Raw genomic sequence first — 26034 nt, 5'->3', positions numbered from 1 at the left:
ATTCATTGCTTTAACTAATTATGACAAATGTTAATATATATTTTTTAAATGTAATAAAGTAATGTCTTTTCAAATAAGATTGTTATGTTATCCTTACGAACCGCATAGCATTACAGCAGTATAAACCGGTACGTTAGCTAGTTACCTAACGTTAGTTGGCCACTGATACATCGAACTTGCCAGGCAGTATATTATAAAATAAAATAAAAACGTATTTCACTAGGCAAGTACATTGACAGCCTACCCCGGCCAAACCCTTAACCCGGATGACGCTGGGCCAATTGTGCGCCACCCTATGGGACTCCCAATCACGACTGGAATCAAACCAGGGTGTCGGTAGTGATGCCTCTGGCACTGAGATGCAGTGCCGTAGACTGCTGCGCCACTAGGGAGCCCATATTAATTATCTGCTATCTAACTAAATACCCAATGTTTATTGACTTGATTATTTACATAATTCTTAGCTAAGTGGTAAAGTCATGTGATTCAATGGCTATCTACTCCGATTTAAGAACACTTCCGTGCAGAATAACTCATGAATTTATGAATGCTCAACATCTGTTGAATATGGCCGGTGTCAGTAAACATCGCCAAAGAAAAGCGTAATTAAATTGTTGCCAGCAGCACAGTTACAGTAATCAATGCTCTGGATAACATGAAAACAGCCTAACCAGTTTTGCTAGGGCGAGTAAAATGGCCAGAGTGAGGTGTTCTCTCATTTGTGTCTGGAAGTAGCTTGCCAACGTTAGCCAGTTAGCTTGGGTGCTTGACTGCCGTTGAACGCTCAGATCAACCCTACTCCTCAGCCAGAAACGTTCTGAATTTACTAACGAACAATCTGACAATGCTCTGGATTTACGAACGCCCAGAGCTCACTCTAGCACTCCAGATTGAATTTACGAACACCCCCGAAATCGTAAAATGTTAAGCTAGTCATTTGTTATGCTAAGCTAGCAAAAGGTTGCATAGCAACAGCATCAACTTCCAGTAGACAGGCGAAGCTCTAGTACACTCAACTGAAACGATACCGTTCTTTTACAGTATACTAAAATGAGCTAGTGTGTAGTATATAATGTGTAGTATATACTCATTAACTACAGTTGAAGTCCGAAGTTTACATATACATTAGCCAAATACATTTCAACTTCGTTTTCACAATTCCTGACATTAATCCTAGTAAAATTTCCCTGTCTAAGGTCAGTTGGGATCACCACTTTATTTTAAGAATGTAAAATGTCAGAATAATAGTAGAGAGAATGATTTATTTCAGCTTTTATTTCTTTCATTACATTCCCAGTGGTTCAGAAGTTTACATACACTCAATTTGTATTTGGTAGCATTGCCTTTAAATTGTTTAACTTGGGTCAAATGTTTCGGGTAGCCTTCCAAAAGCTACCCACAATAAGTTGGGTGAATTTTGACCCATTCTTCCCGACAGAGCTGGTGTAACTGAGTCAGGTTTGTAGGCCTGCTTGCTCGCACACGCTTTTTCAGTTCTGCCCACAAATTTTCTATAAGATTGAGGTCAGGGCTATTGTGGTGGCCACTCCAATACCTTGACTTTGTTGTCCTTAAGCCATTTTGCCACAACTTTGGAAGTATGCTTGGGGTCATTGTCCATTTGGAAGACCCATTTGCGACCAAGCTTTAACTTCCTAACTGATGTCTTGAGATGTTGCTTCAATATATTCACATCCTTTTCAAATCCTCATGATGCCATTTATTTTGTGAAGTGCACCAGTCCCTTCTGCAGCAAAGCATTTCGGGAATTTTCCAAGCTGTTTAAAGGCACAGTCAACTTAGTGTATGTAAACTTCTGACCCATTGGAATTGTGATACAGTGAATTATAAGTGAAACAATTGTAAACAATAGTTTGTTAGCATGAAATTTGTGGAGTGGTTGAAAAACTAGTTTTAATGACTCCAACTTAAGTGTATGTAAACTTCCGACTTCAACTGTATGTAGTATACAGTGTGTTAGTATGGATATTCAAACACAGCACATTTGATGTATTGGATACCATTCCATCCATTCCCGCTCCAGCCATTACCACGAGCCCCTTCTCCACAATTAAGGTGCCACCAATGTGTGGTTTCCATAGGGGTAGATGGGAGGCCAAATGTAAGATCAGAGCCAGTTTGATAGATGTGTGGCAGAAGAGATGAGACTCTGAGCACCAAGGCCAGCATTTATCGCCCCATAGCTCTCACTTCTGTCATCATGAAGTGCTTTGAGAGTCTACCTTAACTGACACCATAGACCCACTTCAATTTCCTTACCGCCCCAATAGATCCACAGACGATGCAATTGACATTGCACTGCACACTGCCCTATCCCACCTGGACAAGAGGAATACCTATGTAAGAATGCTGTTCATTGACTATAGCTCAGCCTTCAACACAATAGTACCCTCCAAGCTTATCATCAAGCTCGGGCCCCAGGGTCTGAACCCTGCCCTGTGCAACTGGGTCCTGGACTTCCTGATGAGCCACCCCCAGGTGATGAATGTATGAAACAACACCTCCACTTCACTGATCCTCAACACAGGGGCCCCACAAGGCTGCGTACTCAGCCCCCTCCTGTACTCCCTGTTCACCCATGACTGCGTGGCCACACACGCCTCCAACTCAATCATCAAGTTTGCAGACGACACAGCCATAGTAGGCCTGATTACCAACAATGATGAGAGGAGAGAGGAGGTGAGGGCCCTGGCGGAGTGGTTCCAGGAGAATAACCTCTCCCTCAATGTCAACAAAACAAAGGTGCTGATTGTGGACTTCAGGAAAAAGCAGAGGGAGCACACCCCTATCCACATTGATGGGACCGCAGTGGACAAGGTGGAAAGCTCCAAGTTCCTCGGCGTACATATCACTGACGATCTGAAATGGTCCACCCACACCTCTTCAAACTCCGGAGGCTGAAGAAATTTGGCTTGGCCCCTAAGACCCTCACAGACTTTTACAGCTGCACAATTGAAAGCATCCTGTCGGGCTGTATCCCAGCCTGGTACGGCAACTGCACCGCCTACAACCACAGGACTCTTCAGAGGGTGGTGCGGTCTGCCTTCCAGGACACCTACAGCACCCGATGTCACAGGAAGCCCCAAAAAATCATCAAGGACTCAACCACTGAGCCACGGCCTGTTTACCCCGGTATCATCCAGAAGGTGAGGTCAGTAGAGATGCATCAAAGCTGGGACAAAGAGACTGAAAAACAGCTTCTATCTCAAGGCCATTAAACTGTTAAATAGCCATCACTAGCCGGCTACCACCCGGTTAGTCAACCCTGCACCTTAGAGGCTGCTGCGCTATATACATAGACATGGAATCACTAGTCACTTTAAAAATGGAACACTAGTAACTTTAATAATGTTTACATACTGCTTTACTCATTTCATATGTATACTGTATTCTACTCTACTGTATTTTAGTCAATGCCACTCCGATATTACTCGTCCTAATATTTATATATTAAAATAAATTAAAATAAAATGTTATTTGTCATATGCGCCGAATACAACAGGTGTGGACCTTACAGTGAAATGCTTACTTACAAGCCCTTAATCAACAATGCAGTTTTAAGAAAAATACAAAAAATAAGAAATAAAGTAACAAATGATTAAAGAGCAGCAGTAAAATAACAATAGCGAGGCTATATACAGGGGGTACCGGTCCAGAGTAGGAAAAGGCACCGGTTAGTCGAGGTAATTGAGGTAATATATACATGTGGGTAGAGTTATTAAAGGGACTTAAGCATAGATAATAACAGAGAGTAGCAGCAGCGTAAAAGGGGTGGGGGGGGGGGGGGGGGGGGGGAAATACAAGTAGTCTGGGTAGCCATTTGATTAGATGAGGGGGGTAGAAGCTGTTTAGAAGCCTCTTGGACCTAGACTTGTCACTCTGGTACAACTTGCCATGCTGTAGCAGAAAGGAACAGTCTATGACTAGGGTGCTCGAGTCTTTGACAATTTTTAGGCACTTCCTATTACACCGCCTGGTATAGAGGTCCTGGATGGCAGGAAGCTTGGCCCCAGTGATGTACTGGGCCGTACGCACTACCCTCTGTTGTGCCTTGCTGGGGCCGAGCAGTTGCCATACCGGCCAGTGATGCAACCAGTCAGGATGCTCTCGATGGTTCAGATGTAGAACCTTTTGAGGATCTGAGGACCCATGCCAAATCTTTTCAGTCTCCTGAGGGGGAATAGGTTTTGTCGTGACCTCTTCACGTCTATCTTGGTGTGCTTGGACCATGTTAGTTTGTTGTTGTTGATGTGGATACCAAGGAACTTGAAGCTCTCAACCTGCTCCACTATAGCCCCGTCGATGAGAATGGGGGCTTGCTCGGTACTCCTTTTCCTGTAGTCCACAATCATCTCCTTTATCTTGATCACGTTGAGGGAGAGGTTGTTGTTCTGGCATAGAGGTCCTGGAGGGGACTGAGCACGAAACCCTGAGGGGCCCCCATGTTAAGGATCAGCGTGGCGGATGTGTTGTTACCTACCCTTACCACCTGGGGCGGCCTGTCAGGAAGTCCAGGATCCAGTTGCAGAGGGAGGTGTTTAGTCCCAGGGTCCTTAGCTTAGTGATGAGCTTTGAGGGCACTATGGTGTTGAACGCTGAGCTGTAGTCAATGAGTAGCGTTCTCACATAGGTGTTCTTTTTGTCCAGATGTGAAAGGGCAGTTTGGAGTGCAATAGAGATTGCATCATCTGTGGATCTGTTGGGGCAGTATGCAAATTGGAGCGGGTCTATGGTTTCTGGGATAATGGTGATGATGTGAGCCATGACCAGCCTTTCAAAGTACTTCATGGCTACAGACATGAGTGCTACAGGTCGGTCGTCATTTAGGCAGGTTACCTTAGTGTTCTTGGGCACAGGGAATATGAGGGTCTGTTTGAAACTTGTTGGTATTACAGACTCAGACAGGGAGAGGTTGAAAATGTCAGTGAAGACACTTGCCAGTTGGTCAGCGCATGCTCGGAGTACACTTCCTGGTAATCTGTCTGGCCCTGCAGCCTTGTGAATGTTGACCTGTTTAAAGTTCTTACTCACATTGGCTGTGGAGCGCGTGATCACACAGACGTAAGGAACAGCTGGTGCTGTCATGCATGTTTCAGTGTTACTTGCCTTGAAGCGAGCCTAGAAGTAATTTAGCTCGTCTGGTAGGCTCGTGTCACTGGGCATCTCTCAGCTTTGCTTCCCTTTGTACTCTGTAATAGTTTGCAAGTCCTGCCACATCCAACGAGTGTGGGAGCCGGTGTAGTATGATTAGATCTTAGTCCTGTATTGACGCTTTGCCTGTTTGATGGTTTGTCGGAGGGCATAGCGGGATTTCTTATAAGATTCCGGGTTAGAGTCCCGCTCCTTGAAAGCGGCAATTCTACCCTTTAGCTCAGTGTGGATGTTGCCTGTAATCCATGGCTTCTGGTTGGGGTATGTACGTACAGTCACTGTGGGTACGACGTCATCGATGCACTTATTGATGAAGCCAGTGACTGATGTATTGCACTCCTCAATGCCATCGGAAGAATACCGGAACATATTCCAGTCTGTGCTAGCAAAACAGTCCTGTAGCTTAGCTTCTGCTTCATCTGACCACTTTCTTATTGATCACTGGTGCTTCCGGCTTTAGTTTTTGCTTGTGAGCAGGAATCAGGAGGATAGAATTATGGTCAGATTTGCCAAATGGAGGTCGAGGGAGAGCTTTGTATACATCTATGTGTGTGTAGTAAAGGTGGTCTCGAGTTTTTTTTCTCCCTCTGGTTGCACATTTAACATGCTGATAGAAATGAGGTAAAACGGATTTAAGTTACCCTGCATTAAAGTCCTCGGCCACTAGGAGCGCCGCCTCTGGATGAGCATTTTCCTGTTTGCTTATGGCGTTATACAGCTCATTGAGTGCGGTCTTAGTGCCAGCATCGGTCTGTGGTGGTATGTAGACAGCTACGAAAAATACAGGTGAAAACTCTCTAGGTAAATAGTGTGGTCTACTGCTTATCATGAAATACTCTACCTCAGGCAAACAAAACCTCAAGACTTCCTTGCTGTTCTATCCTGCTGATGCAGTGTATAACCCGCCAGTGTCACGCCCTGACCGTAGAGAGCTTTATATGTCTCTATTTTGGTTTGGTCAGGGTGTGATTTGGGTGGGCATTCTGTTCCCTTTTCTATGATTTGTATTTCTGTGTGTTTGGCCGGGTGTGGTTCTCAATCAGAGGCAGCTGTCTATCGTTGTCTCTGATTGAGAACCATACTTAGGTTGCCTTTTCCCACCTGTATTTGTGGGTAGTTGTTTTCTGTTTTGTATTTCTGCACCTGACAGAACTGTTCGTTGTCGTTTTGCTCTTTGTTATTTTGTTCAAGTGTTCTTTTGAAAATAAATCATGAACACTTACAACGCTGCGCTTTGGTCCACACCTTCTTCAGATGTCCGGGACAGCCAGCTGTATGTTATTCATGTCGTCGTTCAGCCACGGCTCTGTGAAACATAAGATATTACAGTTTTTTATGCCCCGTTGGTGTGATATCCATGCTTTTAGCTCATCCAATTTATTTCCCAGCGATTGCACGTTGACCAGTAGTACGGATGGCAAGGGCAGATTAACCACTCGTCGGTGGATCCTCACAAGGCACCCCGATTTCTTTCCGTGATATCTTTTCCATCGCTTTCCTGCGAATGACGGGGATGAGGGCCTGTTCGGGTGTCTGGAGTAAATCCCTCTCGCCCGACTCATTAAAGAGAAATTCTTCATCCAGTTCAAGGTGAGTAATTGCTGTTCTGATTTTCAGATGCAATTTGATTTGATTTTATATGCCCTCCAAAGAAAGGTCATTGGACAAAGCTTCAAAGGTCAGTTTAGGAAGGAAGAGGTGGTGTTTGCTCGATTGCGTTTAGGACATTGTACATTGTACATACTAGTCATTACATCTGGTTGGAAAGCATGTGAATGGTTGGTGTCTGGAGTGTATGGTCGATGAAACGGTGGAACGTGTGTTATTATATTGTTGTAAGTATGTTGAAGAGAAGGAAAGATTAAAGTGTAGGGTCATTGAGGTTGGATGGGGTTGGGAGGGTTTGGAAGGGATTTATGGGGATGGGGGAGGGTCTATTAAAAGTTAGTAGGGGTATTTTTTTTCTTTCTCAGAAGTACTGAGTTAGGTAAGAGGGTTTAGAAATGTTGTAACCCGTGATTGACCACACACTCCAGCACAGTAGGTGGCGGCATGCACCTTTAACATTGGTTTGCGGACCGCCATTATATCATAGAAGAAGAAGAAGTGGTTTCCATAGCTAGGGCTGACAGTGAGGACTTCTGAAGAGCACAATCAACAACTTCTGCATAATAAAAACAATTGCTTTTTCAGAAGGGGTTAAAGTTCACAGTTAGCAATTGTTATGTACAGTAAATGTCAGCTGAAAAGTACCAGAGGCCTAGCTTTGGCCCCAAGTGAGAGCAGGTCCACCGGAGCCATGGCCCAGTGACACACAATTGCGAGCCTTTTGGATAAAACACAGGGGTAAATCCTGTATGGAACTGCGCCACTGTACAGTTTGGGGCCCTGAACATTTTCAGATATGGAGCTATCGTAAAAAATACCTCCTTGCGGCCGTGGTGGCCATTTTCCATTCCGCCATATCAAATAATGTTTGTTGCATCATATCTTATGAACCAAACATGAAAACTCAGAAAAGATGCCTACCCCTATATTTTGATGGCCAGAAATTACAGTGATGCCATGCACAACTCCAGGCTTCTGTGGTGGCCATTTTGCTAATCCGCCATAACCGGGCAATGTCTTTTCGGTCATATCTGTAGAACCAACCATGATAACACAGAAAAGGTGATGTCTACACCAATGATTTGATGGTCAGTGACTACAACAGTGCCATGTAAAACATCATAAACAGTTTAGATTATTATATAATGGTGAACCGATGTTTCTGACAACGCACACAATATATTATTTATGTGGCATACTGAGCTATACAGTTGTCTACTGCTGTCGTCTTGCCTCTGGTTGTGAATGTGGATACTCTGTGACACTGTGTAAATTCATTTAACACTGGAAGGCCTTTGAAATTGTTTGGACCCAGGGAATTGGTGATTTCATGGGCACGTTGTTAAGGCTGTCGCTCTCCTCATCCTCGGACGAGGTGAGGAGAGAAGGATCTTCAGACCAATACGCAGCTTCAGGGAAATAAGCCATCTTTTTTATTTATAAACGACAAAACTGAATAATGATGGCAACACGAAAAAACAAACACTTTAACAAACTTTACAAAAACAAGAAAACGACGTAGAACGAAACCTGAACATAAACTCACATCACTAAATGTTAACTCACGGACAGGAACGTTACATCTAAACGCACGAACAGCCAAACAGCCCCGTAAGTGAATAACATCGACAACACGAGAGACATCACAGGAGACAATCACCCACAAACAAACAGTGAGAACGCCCTACCTAAATATGACTCTTAATTAGAGGAAAACGCAAACCACCTGCCTCTAATTAAGAGCCATACCAGGTAACCCAAAACCAACATAGAAACAGATAACATAGACTGCCCACCCAAAACACATGCCCTGACCATAAACACATAAAAAACAACATAAAACAGGTCAGGACTGTTACAGAACCCCCCCCTCAAGGTGCGAACGCCGGGCGCACCAGCACAAAGTCCAGGGGAGGGTCTGGGTGGGCAGTTGACCACGGTGGTGGCTCCGGCTCTGGACGCTCTCCCCACACCACCATAGTCACTCTCCTCTTCTGTCTACCCCTTCCACTGACCACCCTAAAACTACCTTCCCCTAAATAAACGGCCAGCACCGGGACAAGGGGCAGCACCGGGACAAGGGGTAGCACCGGGACAAGGGGCAGCACCGGAACAAGGGGCAGCACCGGGATAAGGACCAGCACCGGAATAAGGGGCAGCACCGGGACAAGGGGCAGCACCGGGACAAGGGGCAGCACCGGGACAAGGGGCAGCACCGGGACAAGGGGCAGCACCGGGACAAGGGGCAGCACCGGGACAAGGGGCAGCACCGGGACAAGGGGCAGCACCGGGACAAGGGGCAGCACCGGGACAAGGGGCAGCACCGGGACAAGGGGCAGCACCGGGACAAGGGGCAGCACCGGGACAAGGGGCAGCACCGGGACAAGGGGCAGATCCCGGCTGAAGGACTCTGGCAGGTCCCGGCTGAGGAACTCTGGCAGGTCCTGTTTGGACGGCTCTGGCAGGTCCTGGCTGGACGGCTCTGGCAGGTCCTGGCTGGACGGCTCTGGCAGGTCATAGCAGGACGGCTCTGGCAGGTCCTGGCTGGACGGCTCTGGCAGGTCCTGGCTGGACGGCTCTGGCAGGTCCTGGCTGGACGGCTCTGGCAGGTCCTGGCTGGACGGCTCTGGCAGGTCCTGGCTGGACGGCTCTGGCAGGTCCTGGCTGGACGGCTCTGGCAGGTCCTGGCTGGACGGCTCTGGCTCAGGCAGATCCTGTCTGGTTGGCGGCTCTGGCAGATCCTGTCTAGTTGGCGGCTCTGGCAGATCCTGTCTAGTTGGCGGCTCTGGCAGATCCTGTCTGGTTGGCGGCTCTGGCAGATCCTGTCTGGCGGGCGGCTCTAGCGGCTCCTGTCTGGCGGACGGCTCTAGCGGCTCCTGTCTGGCGGACGGCTCTGTAGGCTCATGGCAGACGGGCGGCTTTGCAGGCTCATGACAGACGGGCGGCTTTGCAGGCTCATGGCAGACGGATGGCTCAGACGGCGCTGGGGAGACGGATGGCTCAGATGGCGCTGGGGAGACGGATGGCTCAGATGGCGCTGGGGAGACGGATGGCTCAGATGGCGCTGGGGAGACGGATGGCTCTGTAGGAAGCAGAAGGAGAGACAGCCTGGTGCGTGGTCTAGGCACTGGCTGCGCTGGAGAGGAGGAAACAGCAGGAGAGAGAACCCGGAGAGACAGCCTGGTACGGGGGGCTGCCACCGGAGGACTGGTACATGGAGGTGGCACCGGGTCTACCGGACCGTGAAGGAGGACACGTGCTCTTGAGCACCGAGCCTCCCCAACCCTACCAGGTTGAATGATCCCCGTAGCCCTGCCAGTGCAGCGAGGTGGAATAGCCCGCACTGGCCTATGCAGGCGAACCGGGGACACCACCTGTAAGGCTGGTGCCATGTACGCCGGCCCGAGGAGACGTACTGGAGGCCAGATACGTTGGGCCGGCTTCATGACATCCGGCTCGATGCCCAACCTAGCCCTCCCAGTGCGGCAAGGTGGAATAGCCCGCACTGGGCTAAGCACGCGTACTGGGGACACCGTGCGCTTTACCGCATAACACGGTGTCTTACCAGTACGACGCCTTCTACCTCCACGGTAAGCACGGGGAGTTGGCTCGGGTATCCTACCCGGCTTTGCCACACTCCTCGTGTGCCCCCCCCCAATAAATTTTTTGGTCTGACTCACGGGCTCCCAACCGCGTCGTCGCGCTGCCTCCTCATACCAGCGCCTCTCAGCCTTCGCTGCTTCCAACTCCTCCTTTGGACGGCGATATTCCCCTGGTTGAGCCCAAGGTCCTCTACCGTCCAGGATCTCCTCCCAAGTCCAGGAGTCCTTGTTGCTCCGTAGAGCATTCCCATACCGCTTGGTCTTAGCGTGGTGGGTGATTCTGTTAAGGCTGTCGCTCTCCTCATCCTCGGACGAGGTGAGGAGAGAAGGATCTTCAGACCAATACGCAGCTTCAGGGAAATAAGCCATCTTTTTTATTTATAAACGACAAAACTGAATAATGATGGCAACACGAAAAAACAAACACTTTAACAAACTTTACAAAAACAAGAAAACGACGTAGAACGAAACCTGAACATAAACTCACATCACTAAATGTTAACTCACGGACAGGAACGTTACATCTAAACGCACGAACAGCCAAACAGCCCCGTAAGTGAATAACATCGACAACACGAGAGACATCACAGGAGACAATCACCCACAAACAAACAGTGAGAACGCCCTACCTAAATATGACTCTTAATTAGAGGAAAACGCAAACCACCTGCCTCTAATCAAGAGCCATACCAGGTAACCCAAAACCAACATAGAAACAGATAACATAGACTGCCCACCCAAAACACATGCCCTGACCATAAACACATAAAAAACAACATAAAACAGGTCAGGACTGTTACACACGTACAGTGCCTTCAGAAAGTGTTCACACCTCTTGACTTTTTCCACATTTTGTTGTGTTACAAAGTGGGATTAAAATGGATTTAATTGTCATTTTTTTTGTCAATGATCTACACAAAATGTAATGTCAAAGTGAAAGAAAAAGTTTATATATTTTTTGGAATTAATGGGATATAAAACACTAATATATCTTAATTAGATAAATATTTTTTTATTTTTTATTTTTATTTTTTATTTCACCTTTATTTAACCAGGTAGGCTAGTTGAGAACAAGTTCTCATTTGCAACTGCGACCTGGCCAAGATAAAGCATAGCAGTGTGAACAGACAACAACACAGAGTTACACATGGAGTAAACAATAAACAAGTCAATAACATAGTAGGGGAAAAAAAAAAAAAAAAAAAGAGAATCTATATACAATGTGTGCAAAAGGCATGAGAAGGTAGGCAATAAATAGGCCATAGGAGCGAATAATTACAATTTAGCAGATTAACACTGGGGTGATAAATCATCAGATGATCATGTGCAAATAGAGATACTGGTGTGCAAAAGAGCATAAAAGTAAATTAATAAAAACAGTATGGGGATGAGGTAGGTAAATTGGGTGAACTATATACCGATGGACTATGTACAGCTGCAGCGATCGGTTAGCTGCTCAGATAGCAGATGTTTAGTTGTTGAGGGAGATAAAAGTCTCAAACTTCAGAGATTTTTGCAATTCGTTCAAGTCGTAGGCAGCAGAGAACTGGAAGGAAATGCGGCCAAATGAGGTTTTGGCTTTAGGGATGATCAGTGAGATACACCTGCTGGAGCGCGTGCTACGGGTGGGTGTTGCCATCGTGACCAGTGAACTGAGATAAGGCGGCGCTTTACCTAGCATAGCCTTGTAGATGACCTGGAGCCAGTGGGTCTGACGACAAACATGTAGCGAGGGCCAGCCGACTAGAGCATACAGGTCGCAGTGGTGGGTGATATAAGGTGCTTTAGTAACAAAACGGATGGCACTGTCATAAACTGCATCCAGTTTGCTGAGTAGAGTATTGGAAGCTATTTTGTAGATGACATCGCCGAAGTCGAGGATCGGTAGGATAGTTTTACTAGGGTAAGTTTGGCGGCATGAGTGAAGGAGGCTTTGTTGCGAAATAGAAAGCCGACTCTAGATTTGATTTTGGATTGGAGATGTTTGATATGAGTCTGGAAGGAGAGTTTGCAGTCTAGCTAGACACCTAGGTACTTATAGATGTCCACATATTCTAGGTCGGAACCATCCAAGGTGGTGATGCTAGTCGGGCGTGCGGGTGCAGGCAGCGACCGGTTGAAAAGCATGCATTTGGTTTTACTAGCGTTTAAGAGTAGTTGGAGGCCACAGAAGGAGTGTTGTATGGCATTAAAGCTCGTTTGGAGGTTAGATAGCACAGTGTCCAAGGAAGGGCCAGAAGTATACAGAATGGTGTCGTCTGCGTAGAGGTGGATCAGGGAATCGCCCGCAGCAAGAGCAACATCATTGATATATACAGAGAAAAGAGTCGGCCCGAGAATTGAACCCTGTGGTACCCCCATAGAGACTGCCAGAGGACCAGACAACATGCCCTCCGATTTGACACACTGAACTCTGTCTGCGAAGTAGTTGGTGAACCAGGCAAGGCAGTCATTAGAAAAACCGAGGCTACTGAGTCTGCCGATAAGAATATGGTGATTGACAGAGTCGAAAGCCTTGGCCAGGTCGATGAAGACGGCTGCACAGTACTGTCTTTTATCGATGGCGGTTATGATATTGTTTAGTACCTTGAGCGTGGCTGAGGTGCACCCGTGACCGGCTCGGAAACCGGATTGCACAGCGGAGAAGGTACGGTGGGATTCGAGATGGTCAGTGATCTGTTTGTTGACTTGGCTTTCAAAGACCTTAGATAGGCAGGGCAGGATGGATGTAGGTCTGTAACAGTTTGGGTCCAGGGTGTCTCCCCCTTTGAAGAGGGGGATGACCGCGGCAGCTTTCCAATCCTTGGGGATTTCAGATGATACGAAGGAGAGGTTGAACAGGCTGGTAATAGGGGGTGCGACAATGGCGGCGGACAGTTTCAGAAATAGAGGGTCCAGATTGTCAAGCCCAGCTGATTTGTATGGGTCCAGGTTTTGCAGCTCTTTCAGAACATCTGCTATTTGGATTTGGGTAAAGGAGAAGCTGGGGAGGCTTGGGCGAGTAGCAGCGGGGGGGGGGGGGGGGGGGGGCGGAGCTGTTGGCCAAGGTTGGAGTAGCCAGGAGGAAGGCATGGCCAGCCGTTGAGAAATGCTTGTTGAAGTCTTCGATTATCACGGATTTATCGGTGGTGACTGTGTTACCTAGCCTCAGTGCAGTGGGCAGCTGGGAGGAGGTGCTCTTGTTCTCCATGGACTTTACAGTGTCACATACATTTTTGGAGTTAGAGCTACAGGATGCAAATTTCTGCTTGAAAAAGCTGGCCTTTGCTTTCCTGACTGACTGCGTGTATTGGTTCCTGACTTCCCTGAACAGTTGCATATCGCGGGGACTATTCGACGCTATTGCAGTTCGCCACAGGATGTTTTTGTGCTGGTCGAGGGCAGTCAGGTCTGGAGTGAACCAAGGGCTATATCTGTTCTTAGTTCTGCATTTTTTGAACGGAGCATGCTTGTCTAATATGGTGAGGAAGTGACTTTTAAAGAATGACCAGGCATCCTCAACTGACGGGATGAGGTCAATATCCTTCCAGGGTACCCGGGCCAGGTCGATTAGAAAGGCCTGCTCGCAGAAGTGTTTTAGGGAGCGTTTGACAGTGATGAGGGGTGGTCGTTTGGCCGCGGACCCGTAGCGGATACAGGCAATGAGGCAGTGATCGCTGAGATCCTGATTGAAGACAGCAGATGTGTATTTGGAGGGCAAGTTGGTCAGGATAATGTCTATTAGGGTGCCCATGTTTACGGATTTAGGGTTGTACCTGGTGGGTTCCTTGATGATTTGTGTGAGATTGAGGGCATTTAGCTTAGATTGTAGGACTGCCGGGGTGTTAAGCATATCCCAGTTTAGGTCACCTAACAGAACAAACTCTGAAGGTAGATGGGGGGCGATCAATTCACAGATGGTGTCCAGGGCACAGCTGGGAGCTGAGGGGGGTCGGTAGCAGGCGGCAACAGTGAGAGACTTATTTCTGGAGAGATTCATTTTTAAAATTAGAAGTTCGAACTGTTTGGGCATATTATACATGTTAGAATTACCTTTGGCAGAAATGACAGCTGAGAGTCTTTCTGCACACCTGGATTGTAAAATATTTGCCCATTATTCTTTAAAACATTTGTCAAGCTGTGTCAAGTTCGTTGTTGATCATTACGAGACAGCCATTTTCAAGTCTTGCTATGCATTGTCAAGCTGATTTAAGTCAAAACTGTAACTAGGCCACTCAGGAACAGTCAATGTCGTCTTGGTAAACAACTCCAGTATATGTTTGGCCTTGTGTTTTAGGTTATTGTCCTGCTGAAAGGTGAATTTGTCTCCCAGTGTCTGTTGGAAAGCAGACTGAACTAGGTTTTCCTCTAGGATTTTGTCTGTGCTAAGCTCTATTCCATTTATTTTTATTCTAAAAAAAACTCCCTAGTCTTTTCCGATGACAAGCATACCCATAACATGATACAACCACCACCATTCTTGAAAATATTAAGAGTGGTACTCAGAGATGTGTCTTATCACAAACTGGATGCATATTTTGGGATATTTATATTCTGTAGAGACTTCCTCCTTTTCACTCTGTCATTTATGTTAGTATTGTGGAGTAACTACAATGTTGTGGATCTATCCTCAGTTATCTCCTATCACAGCCATTAAACTTTAACCATTTTAAAATCACCATTGGCCTCATGGTGAAATCCCAGAGTGGTTTTCTTCCTCTGAAGCAACTGATGAATGGCATCTGTATCTTTGTAGTGACTGGGTGTAGTGATAAACGTGTAAAATGAATAACTGCACCATGCTCTAAGGGATGTTCAATGTCTGCTTTGTTTTTTTACCCAACTACCAATAGGTGCCCTTCTTTGCGAATAATAGGAAAACCTCTCTGGTCTTTGTGGTTGAATCTGTGCTTGAAAATCACTGCTCGATTTAGGGACATTACATATAATTGTATGTGTGAGGTACAGAGATGGGGTAATCATTTAAAAATCACGTTAAACATTATTATTGCACACAGAGTGAGTCCATGCAACTTATGTGACTTGTTAAGCACAGTTTAACTCCTAACTTATTATGGCTTGCATAACACAATTATTGAATACTTATTGACTAAAGACATTTTAGCTTTTCATTTTGTATTAATTTGTAAACATTTCTAAAAACATAATTACACTTTCAAATTATGGGGTATTGTGTGTAGATCAGTGACAAAAAATAATACATTTTAAATTCAGGCTCTAACACAACAAATTGTGGAAAAAGTCAATGGGTTTGAATTCTTTCTGAAGGCACTGTATGTACCTCAAGTGCTTGTCGGTCCCAAATGCCACCCACCACTCCTCAAATTATATTTCAGAAGACAACATTTCCATTTTGGAGTACTTCACAGTCCTCCTATATGCACACACAACATCAGAAACGTCTCCAGGTGGCCATTGTGCTATTACGCCATAATTGGACAATGTATTTTGTGTAATACTGTCACGACTTCCGCCGAAGTCGGTGCCTCTCCTTGTTCGGGCGGCGTTCGGTGGTCGACTTTGCCGGCCTGGGAGGGGTACGGTCCGGAGGAGAGATGCTGGGTGACGGTGGAGGACGTTTTGGACCCTTCGTTGCTGCGGGAGTTCCACCATCTCCATCCGGATCGCCCTGCGCCTCGTCCTCCGGGTCATCCCCGAAGTCGGTGTCGACGGGCTGCTGGAGCCGCACATCAGGGGGGGGGTCCACTTTTCATTTGTTTTGTCTTTGTTTTACACACCTGGTTTCAATTCCCCAATTACATGTTCATTATTTAACCCTCTGTTTTCCCCATGTTTTTTGTGCGTGTTTGTTTTATGTATTTTGGTCCTTTTGTGTGGGCTTGGTATTCTACATGTATTTGGTAATTTTGAGTAAAGTTACTTTTATTACTCGTCTCAGCTGTCCTGCGCCTGACTCCTCTGCACCAGCTACACCCAGACCTTTTACAAATATCTGCTGAACCAAACATGATAACACAGAAAAGATGTCTACCCCCATGTTTTGATGGTCCATTATTCAAATGGTACCACGTACAACACCAAAAGCAGTTCAGATTTTTATATAATGGTGGACTGCCAAGGTAAACAATGCAAAGAAATCCAATGAAATCACAGTTTCTGACAACGTATGCAAAATAATTGGATTACAGAGTTTGTGGCCAATACTACCGGGAATGTCTCGCTAAGCAGACTCAACAGACTCAACAGACCAGACAGAGTTTGGGGAGTCAATGGGAGAAGTGAAAATGTCTTCCTTAATTAAGGATTAGCCCCCTTTTTTTCAATTTTCGCCTAAAATGACATCCCAAATCTAATTGCCTGTAGCTCAGGCCCTGAAGCAAGATATGCATATTCTTGGTACCATTTGAAAGGAAATACGTTGAAGTTTATGGAAATGTGAAAGGAATGTGGTAGAATATAACACAATAGATCTGATAAAAGATAATACAAAGAAAAAAACCATCATCTTTGAAATGCAAGAGAACCTGAAAATTATTCCAGCCCAGGTGCAATTTAGATTTTGGCCACTAGATGGCATCAGTGTATGTGTAAAGTTTTAGACTGATCCAATGAACCATTGTATTTCTGTTCAAAATGTTGTATCAAGACTGCCCAAATGTGCCTAAATTGTTTATTAATAACTTCATGTTCAAAATTATGCACTCTCCTCAAACAATAGCATGGTGTTCTTTCACTGTAATAGCTACTGTAAATTGGACAGTGCAGTTAGATTAACAAGAACTTAAGCTTTCTGCCAATATCAGATATGTCTATGTCCTGGGAAATGTTCTTGTTACTTACAACCTCATGCTAATCGCATTAGTCTACATTAGCTTAACCATCCCGTTGAAGGGACACTGATTTTAAGCTAAAAACTCAGCAAGCAAAGCGAGGCGGGTGGAAAGGACGGGACAGGCAGAGCAGTGACTGTATGCAAGCGCGATAGTCCATATCTCCAATCATCTTTGCCTAAAGCGATGTTGTGTTTCCATAAATGGATGAATTGGTCTAATTTAACCCATAGCTTCCAATTCAAATGAGCTAAAGAAACGTTTTTATTGTTTTGTGTGACTACAGTACCAGCAATAAAACGCATAAATAGAGACATGTTTTAATCGAGCTAGGCGTCAGTCGACAATCCGCTTGCCCGGCTTCGGTTGGGTCTGGCTCATTATAATTCAAAACAATGCATTCTAAAATAAATCACACACACTCCTCGCCATTGGTGAGTTCACCTTTGGTAAGTTTAGGCCATTAAAGGCACAACCTAGATTCAAGCCAATGTCGCAAGTAGCTAAACATGTCATTACTACAACCTCGTGAAAGTGACAAACTGACAGGCTTTCATTTATGTCAAAAACAACTTAATATCAAAGGAGTGCCTTTGATTTGACGGCCTGCACATGCGCAGTCCGGCAGGACAGGACTGTTAAAGCCTGGATCACACCAAGAGTGCAATTGCATTTTGGTACACCATAAGTACATTCATTTCCAATTGAACGCTGCATTTGCCTTGCAGCATTGCGTTGCAGAAGCAGTTGCAGGGCGTTCTGTGTGGTGCATATGTTAGATTTATCGAACGTATGCACCAAACTGTATACGTAGAGGGCTTGAAAGAAATGATAGCAGAAGGTGAATATTGAACTTTGTTGCACACACATCCAGATGATGTTGCGTACTAATTTGCGCAACGATGCTATCGGTGTGATCAAGGCATGAGACCTGATTACGTGTTTATCGCCTACAAGCGAGATCAGGGATTTCTATTGGAGAAGCAGTTTCTGGACCTCTTCATGTATATTGTCTTTGGCAGTACACTCTTTAAGTGTGTCCCTGTTCAGTCTGCTGTGAGACACAGGTCACTTTCCTATCTTCTTCCTTATTAGGTATTAGGTGACCATAGGTAGGTAAAGAAATAAAACAACAGTAAAAAGACAGGCTATATACAGTAGCGAGGCTATAAAAGTAGGGAGGCTACATACAGACACCGGTTAAGTCAGGCTGGTGGAGGTAGTATGTACATGTAGATATGGTTAAAGTGACTATGCATATATGATGAACAGAGTAGCAGTAGCGTAAAAGAGGGGTTGGCGGGTGGTGGGTGGGACACAATGCAGATAGCCTGGTTAGCCAATGTGCGGGAGCACTGGTTGGTTGGCCCAATTGAGGTAGTATGTACATGAATGTATAGTTAAAGTGACTATGCATATATGATAAACAGAGTAGCAGCAGCGTAAAAAGAGGGGTTGGGGGGGGGGGCACACAATGCAAATAGTCTGGGTAGCCATTTGATTACCTGTTCAGGAGTCTTATGGCTTGGGGGTAAATACTGTTGAGAAGCCTTTTTGTCCTAGACTTGGCACTCCGGTACCGCTTGCCATGCGGTAGTAGAGAGAACAGTCTATGACTGGGGTGGCTGGGGTTTTTGACAATTGTTAGGGCCTTCCTCTGACACCGCCTGGTGTAGAGGTCCTGGATGGCAGGCAGCTTATCCCCAGTGATGTACCGGGCCGTACGCACTACCCTCTGTAGTGCCTTGCGGTCAGAGGCCGAGCAATTGCCGTACCAGGCAGTGATGCAACCAGTCAGGATGCTCTCGATGTTGCAGCTGTAGAACCTTTTGAGGATCTCAGGACCCATGCCCATCAAGAGACTCCGATGGCTTAGCCACGTCACACAGAAGGCTCAGATATAGACTCATTATGGAATAATGTGGATGTAGTCGATCTTTGTCGGCATATGTGGACTCTCTGGCTAGAGGGTCTTGTACACTCTCATCTACTATGACCCTGTTGGTCATCCATGCCTTGAATCTTGGTCACGTACTGTATACTAGACCAAACTATTTTGCCTAAATTGACCATTTGTCTGGCTTAGATGGTCATATGCACTCCAACCTTCTACTCGGTACAGCTAAAGGAGGTTCCGTCCATCTTTTCTTTTTTTCTCCTTTGCTGCTGCTTGCTCTTTGGGGGTTTAAGCTGGGTTGTTGTTAAGGACTCCATGACAATCGTTGTGAAAAGGGCTATATAAATAACATTTGTATTCATTGATTTTGATGTGCTGCACCAATGCATCATTTGTGGAAAGATTTTCTTCTTTTCTGTTCCTTTCTTCATGATCTCAAAATGAGCTTGATTGATGTTATCTAGACTGTTACTACAATCATAAACGAGAATTGTGAATTGCTCCAAAATGGAAACGTTCTCTTCTGAAATATAATTTGAGGATTGGTGAGTGGCATTTGGCACCCACAAGCTTGAGTTACACTGTATGTGCCCATGAAATCACCAAGTCCCTGGGTCCAGACAATTTCAAAGGCCTTTCTGTGTTCCATGAATTTAGTGTCATGTCACGCAGTATCTACATTCACAGCCAGGGGAAAGACGACAGCAGTAGACAGTTAACTGTATGGCACAGAAATGCTATTCTGTTGCGTACGTTTCCCATGGCAGTTCACCATTATATAATCATCGGAACTGTTTATGATGTTGTACATGGCCCTGTTGTAATCATTGACCATCAAAACGTAGACATTACATTTTCTATGTTATAATGTTTGGTTCAGGAGATATGATGCAAAATACATTATTTGGTTATGGTGGAAAATGTTATTTATTTCTTTTGCGATGGCTCCATATTTGAAAACGTTCAGGGCCCCAAACTGTGCAAGTGTAACAAGTTTCATGATTTTATGAAAAAGTTAACATTTTCACATATTGGACTATATAGGAGTAAGATAGGAGACAAGCAAATTAATGTAGGCCCTACACAGAAACTGTCTAACTAGGCCTACTGTATTGGGGCCTCTCAGTGCATGATCGAGTAGGCCTAACAAAGCAATACAAATCGTTTGAACTGTATTGATCACTTTCAAATCAGAGGTTCAGTTGGGATGTTGTTGGTGGTGTCGGCCTCACTGTAGCCAAAATGGTTTACTTTTCCATGATCATTTTTGTGAAACATACGGCCCACAGATCGGATCCGGCCCACTAAGGGGTCCAATATATTCAATATACTTTATTAGAATGACTAAAACTAAACTGTGTAGCAATGATAATGGACCTACATTTAAACAGTTTCTTCTGTATGGCACAGAAATACTATTCTGTTGCGTACGTTTCCCATGGCAGTTCACCATTATATAATCATCGGAACTGTTTATGAGCTCCAGCTCACTAATAATCATCCAAAATAAATATAGACAGTCAGGGAGTATTGAAAATTCCAAAAAAGATGGATAGAGCACTAGTTTCCAAATTTTGACAGCGAGGAAATATAAAAACATTTAAGTGCGGCCCTTCGGACCTTGTGGAAGACCGAATGCAGGCCCCCTGGCAAAATGAATTTGTGCTGTCTCCTATCTGGCACGGATTATATAATCAGCGTTATCCATGACATCTCAGCTTCTCTGGAGTATACCTGCGTCTGTGAGTCTGTTCTGTGTACAGTATGGGGTTTTGAGAAAATTATCAGAATAAGCTTAGTCAAACAACATTAAATACAAATAACTGTAAAACAGTATTTTTTAACCCTTCAGTTGTTTCAAAGTTAGACCCATTACATGACATTAGACACATAGTACTTCAGGATGCTTTATATAGTTTATTAAATATTGCATAATACCAAAATCACAGCAGTAAATAGTGTTGTCTTCATTTTAATATTGACACTGAAACAGCACCGCAAAAAAAAAAGCTAACAAACAAAACCTGTTGCAGGTTGTGCATCTTGGCAAACTAAAGAACAAAATATATATAGTATTGTCACACACCGGATAGGTGCAGTGAAATGTGTTGTTTTACAGGGTCAACCATAGTAGTACGGCACCGCTGGAGCAAATGAGGGTTAAGTGCCTTGATTTTTTTATCATTTATTTGAAGCAGTGTCACACTTTAGTCAAGGTACTGGTACAGTAGTGGTACTTAGTACATGTATTCTCCCATCAAGGACTAAATCTAATGGTAAAAACAATAGTAATATCCTTAAATATGACATATGGATACATTTCTGTGATAATCAATTAAAGCAAATGAAAATTAGGCACAATTTGTATCTGAAATAAGGCATTACGATCCTCGCAAAATGGCAGCGTAATGTTACTTCATATGCATCAAACTGTCTGTGCTAAATAACTCTTCACTCTGTGCTTTGCCCAAAAAAATCATTCAGGTAAATAAGCCGGAACAACTGATAGAGCTTTATGTGACTTTTTCCCATCACTTGGATTCCATACTTCTTTATTATACATATTTACAATCCTTATTGTGCCAGGCTGTTTAATGGTTTACATGTTAATTCAAGCTGAAAGCACTGATCCTTTTTACATTATGTGTGTATACAGTACTCCACAATCATACATTCATACATCCTGTGATGTTTCATGGAGCACTTTATCACATCAACATTCTACACTGACTTGTAAAGGCCATCATACGATACCACAAGAGTGATTGCTTGTTGCCAAACGTCTATCATACAGCCAGTTTGATATGGAACAGACCTTTCCTTATTAAATTGTCCCTGGATCTCATAAGTTTTGTTTTAACTTCGGATGTCTGTGTTGGAGAAGGGTCATATTTATAGTGCAAGTGCTAGCATGGTGGAACCACATCATTAAATAGAACACATTGTGTTACACTGTATCTCTATGTGGTAAACAGCTCACAGCTGAGTGATAATACAAGCGCCACTCAGGTTATCCTTCAGAAACATACGTTGTGGCAGTTATGTGCAGCAGACCAAGGGGAAATGTAAATGTAAGAAACGCTACTTACAAACACATGAATGGCCATACAGTCGAACCACATGAGGCTGCTGAGGGGAGGACGGCTCATAATAATGGTTGGAATGGAGTCAATGGAATGGCGTTAAACACATGAAAAGCATGTGTTTGATGTGTCCGATACGATTCCATTGATTCCGTTCCAGCCGTTACTAGAGCCCGTCCTTCCCAATTAAGTTATCACCGGCCGCCTGTGAGTAGAACACCTCATCTAGGCTCCACTGTTGCCGCAAAATACTTCTTGATAGTCATATGAATGATTTAGAGACAAACTCAGCACAATGTAACTGGTTCGGTAAAAACAACCGTCACACAAGACTATTCTCATCGATGTTGGATGTTGGCTACAAAAAAGCTAGGGATAAACGATGTTGAATGTTTTGAGTGTTGTATTGTCTCACGTCAATGACAAACGTTGTAACAGCTTGACAGAATTAAGCTTTCTATTCCTTTCAAGTTCAACAGACAAATGAGTAAACAGGCCGAGCTGTACTTCATTGTAGAATAAATATCTCACAAGGTAACACGATAGGGGGTAGCCACTTAAATAACTCCAAACCATGTCCCAATCTGGTCAATGCTAATCATCACTGCACTACTGTAGCTAACTTCATCAAGTGGATAAATAAAGATATGTAACATATAAATACTCTTAATCGGTATCAGTCCAGGAACTAGATTAGTATTACTACTGTAAAAAGGTAATAATACGAGTTAGCTGTTGATAGTCTTACTGATATACTCTAATTTCAATTACACTGCCTAGTGTACCTAGACTGTCACTCATGACATTTAGGATTCCGCTGAAGAACACATAGCAGTTAGTCATAAAGAGGAAGAATTTGATATGACTAAGTTAAGAGAGAAGAACGTAGAGCTGCCACAACATAAGGCATCCTTTTTTCAATCTACCAAGTTTTCAGAATATACAGTATTCTGACATGGTGCATGCCTTTTACCAGTTTACAAATCTGATGAAGCGTTCAAATTGGGGACCTCTGTCCTCACAGGAAGACTGCTTCGATGCGTCGATATCCGAATTCAAAGCAATCTTCCTTGAGGGAGTAGTCCAGCTCAAAGATAATTAGTCATGTTTTTCTTGTTGTGCCTAGACCTCAAAATAATGATGTCACTAACCTTTTCATGCGAAGAAAATTACATGTCGGATAAAATAAATAAATAATTTGTCGCTAAACTTTCCAAAATGTTTTTTTTTGTCAGTCAAATTAACTATGCGAGAAATGGCGGTGGAAATACCTGTAATAAGAAAATATTGATATAATATCATATCAAGTTAACTTAGAGTCATGTGGTCGTCCCACTACAACTCGGGAAAGCATGCAGTTTATTAAGCTATAGATTAAATAAATTATGATGAACTTCACAAGGTGGTGAAAGTGCATGGAGATGAGCTTAATGCTCCATTCCAATAAATATTCTAGTGACATGATAATTGATGCTTGGCTGCTGTTTGACAATTCAAATAGTCACATAATGTAGGCTAGCCTACCCGCACTCTATCTGCGAACTTGGGGCTAAAAACGCACGTGCCAAGACCAGAGTGGGCATATTCTCTATATAACACAACATTCTTGTGACAAAACCTTCAGTAGCGTTGAAAATGCGATGGCAACACATTTCACTTTTTGGGGCATGGGAATTTAACCTCAAAAGTTATATTTATGTGCACTACGTCATCACGCAGAGCCTTTTCTCCACAACAAGTCAATTTGATTCAAACACATCTCTGGTGGGAAAATGTGCATATTGTTTTTATGCGGATTGTCGAATATTCACATTCAAATCTATCGCCAATTGGATGGGAACCTAGCTATTGATACAGTTAAGTGCTTAAAAAAAGTGGCATACCATGCCTGTCCTGTGGTTCCACTGGAGCCAGTCTAGTTTAGGCAGCTGTCTGCCACCAGCTACCTCACAGGAATCACAGAAGATCACGCACACTCACTCACTCACTCATTAGCTCATACACACACAAGCTATCTTCATCAGGTACATACATAGCAGAGCTAGTCTTCCTGATTGCATTCATTAGTTCATCTGACAGAAAGCTTAGCTAATTTGTTTGATCATTGGGATTTATATCATGCAGATGAACATGCTCGAATTATAGTACAGACCTTGAATAGAAACCAGAGGCAATACTAAAATGGCATTGGAAGCTTTTGGACTACACTGAGGTAAGAGTGTTCTGCTATTTTTTACAAAGACTACAAGCCTACATTGTCACAAACATAGCTTTCTAACTTTTAGTGCATTCTGAGCTAACAAAATCAAGCCAGTCCACGATGATACACAATATAACAGGCCTATAAATTTGTTTCTTTAAGTTCGCTGTCAGGTCAATGGGTTTTTGAAATTTAAACTAAGGAATATGGTCTGTTGGACACTGTCCAAGTATGTGCCATCACATACAGGCTGGTACCTTCATGGTATGTCCAACCAAACACTACATGGGTTTTCCTAGGGGATAAAATTGTCTTCTAGACGGCTTAGCAAGTCGTCAACCTTCAAACATATCTGCATTCAAAGTGAAATAAAACGACTTTTCCCAACATAGGTCCTGAAAGGTAGCTGATGAATAACAGCTCATATTTCTCTAGTGTATCAACTACACATTTGAGCCCTCCTGATCCATCATGGAGGTTATAAGAACCGCTCTCTTGATCCATAAACTGCTCTGCTACTGCTCCCTCATATAGATAGACATTCATGTGCTTCAAAAATACTTTGTATAGTAGTTAACAAATCACAAGAACACACCGCAAGTACTATACCTACTGTATAAGAATATACAGTGTACAAAACATTAGGAACACCTGCTCTTTCCATGACAGACTGACCAGGTGAATCCAGGTAAAACCTATGATCCCTTATGTCACTTTAATTCAGTGTAGATGAAGGGGATGAGACAGGTTAAAGAAATACTTTTAAGCCATGAGACAGTTGAGATATGGATTGTGTATGTGTGCTATTCAGAGGGTGAATGGGCAAGACAAAAGATTTAAGTGCCTTTGAACGGGGTATGGTAGTAGGTGCCAGTCGCACTGGTTTGAGTGTGTCAAGAACTGCAACAATGGTGGGTTTTTCACGCTCAACAGTTTCCCTTGTGTATCAAGAATAGTCCACCACCCAATAGACATCCAGCCAACTGGACACAATTGTGGGAAGCATTGGAGTCAACATGGGCCAGCATTCCTGTGGAACGCTTTTGATACCTCGAGTCCATGCCCCGATGAATTGAGGCTGTTTTGAGGGTAAAGGGGGGTGCAGCTCAATATTAGGAAGGTGTTCCTAAATGTTTTGTACACTCAGTGTATACCGCAGTGTGTGACATTTAATTGTTTTACTAAAAATTCCATTGACAGAATACCATGTACTCTGCAGGACGTGGTTAAGGTATGTGTACACCACACTGACGATTGGGCAGAGTGTCAACAGCTAGCTTTCTCCTATTGCCACCTCATGCACATTAACATACCTCAGACCAAACTGATCACTTACATTAGACAAACGTATTCACTTGACTAAATGACTGTCCTAATTTAAACAGTCAAGAGTGAAAGTAATTATTTCCCAACACTCAACAGGCAACCAAGGGTTAGAGCTAGGTTCTCCTCACACTATAAATGTTTGTTGACAGGTTATAAGTTGACCTCTTTTACGTAATTTCCTGGAAACGTGCCAAACTGTTTTGTCCTCTTCGAGGTACCTGAGAACGAAACAACAACAACATTTGTTAGTCTTTGCAATCCAAATGTGCCTACTTATGTGATATTATAGCAAGCACTACCATTGAGTACATAAACATAAACACATACGTTTTGAACTCTACGGGCTCTATTTTTG

General features: G+C 44.1%; 1 protein-coding gene across 4 annotated transcripts in view; it reads right to left on the bottom strand.

Annotated features, from left to right (window-relative positions):
- Positions 1–20972: 20972 nt before the first annotated feature.
- Positions 20973–26034, bottom strand: part of LOC129853509 (sorbin and SH3 domain-containing protein 1) — an 82025-nt gene continuing 76963 nt past the window's right edge. For all 4 annotated transcript variants that reach the window (XM_055919663.1, XM_055919638.1, XM_055919646.1 and 1 more), the window contains one exon: positions 20973–25897. In XM_055919663.1, coding sequence (XP_055775638.1) covers positions 25830–25897 — 68 coding nt within the window. In that variant the 3' untranslated portion in view covers positions 20973–25829. The remainder of the gene's footprint in view (positions 25898–26034) is intronic.

This window comes from Salvelinus fontinalis, chromosome 1 (genome assembly GCF_029448725.1).
Source record: "Salvelinus fontinalis isolate EN_2023a chromosome 1, ASM2944872v1, whole genome shotgun sequence".
Classification (NCBI taxonomy): domain Eukaryota; kingdom Metazoa; phylum Chordata; class Actinopteri; order Salmoniformes; family Salmonidae; genus Salvelinus; species Salvelinus fontinalis.
This window is presented reverse-complemented; position numbering and strand designations above follow the sequence as displayed.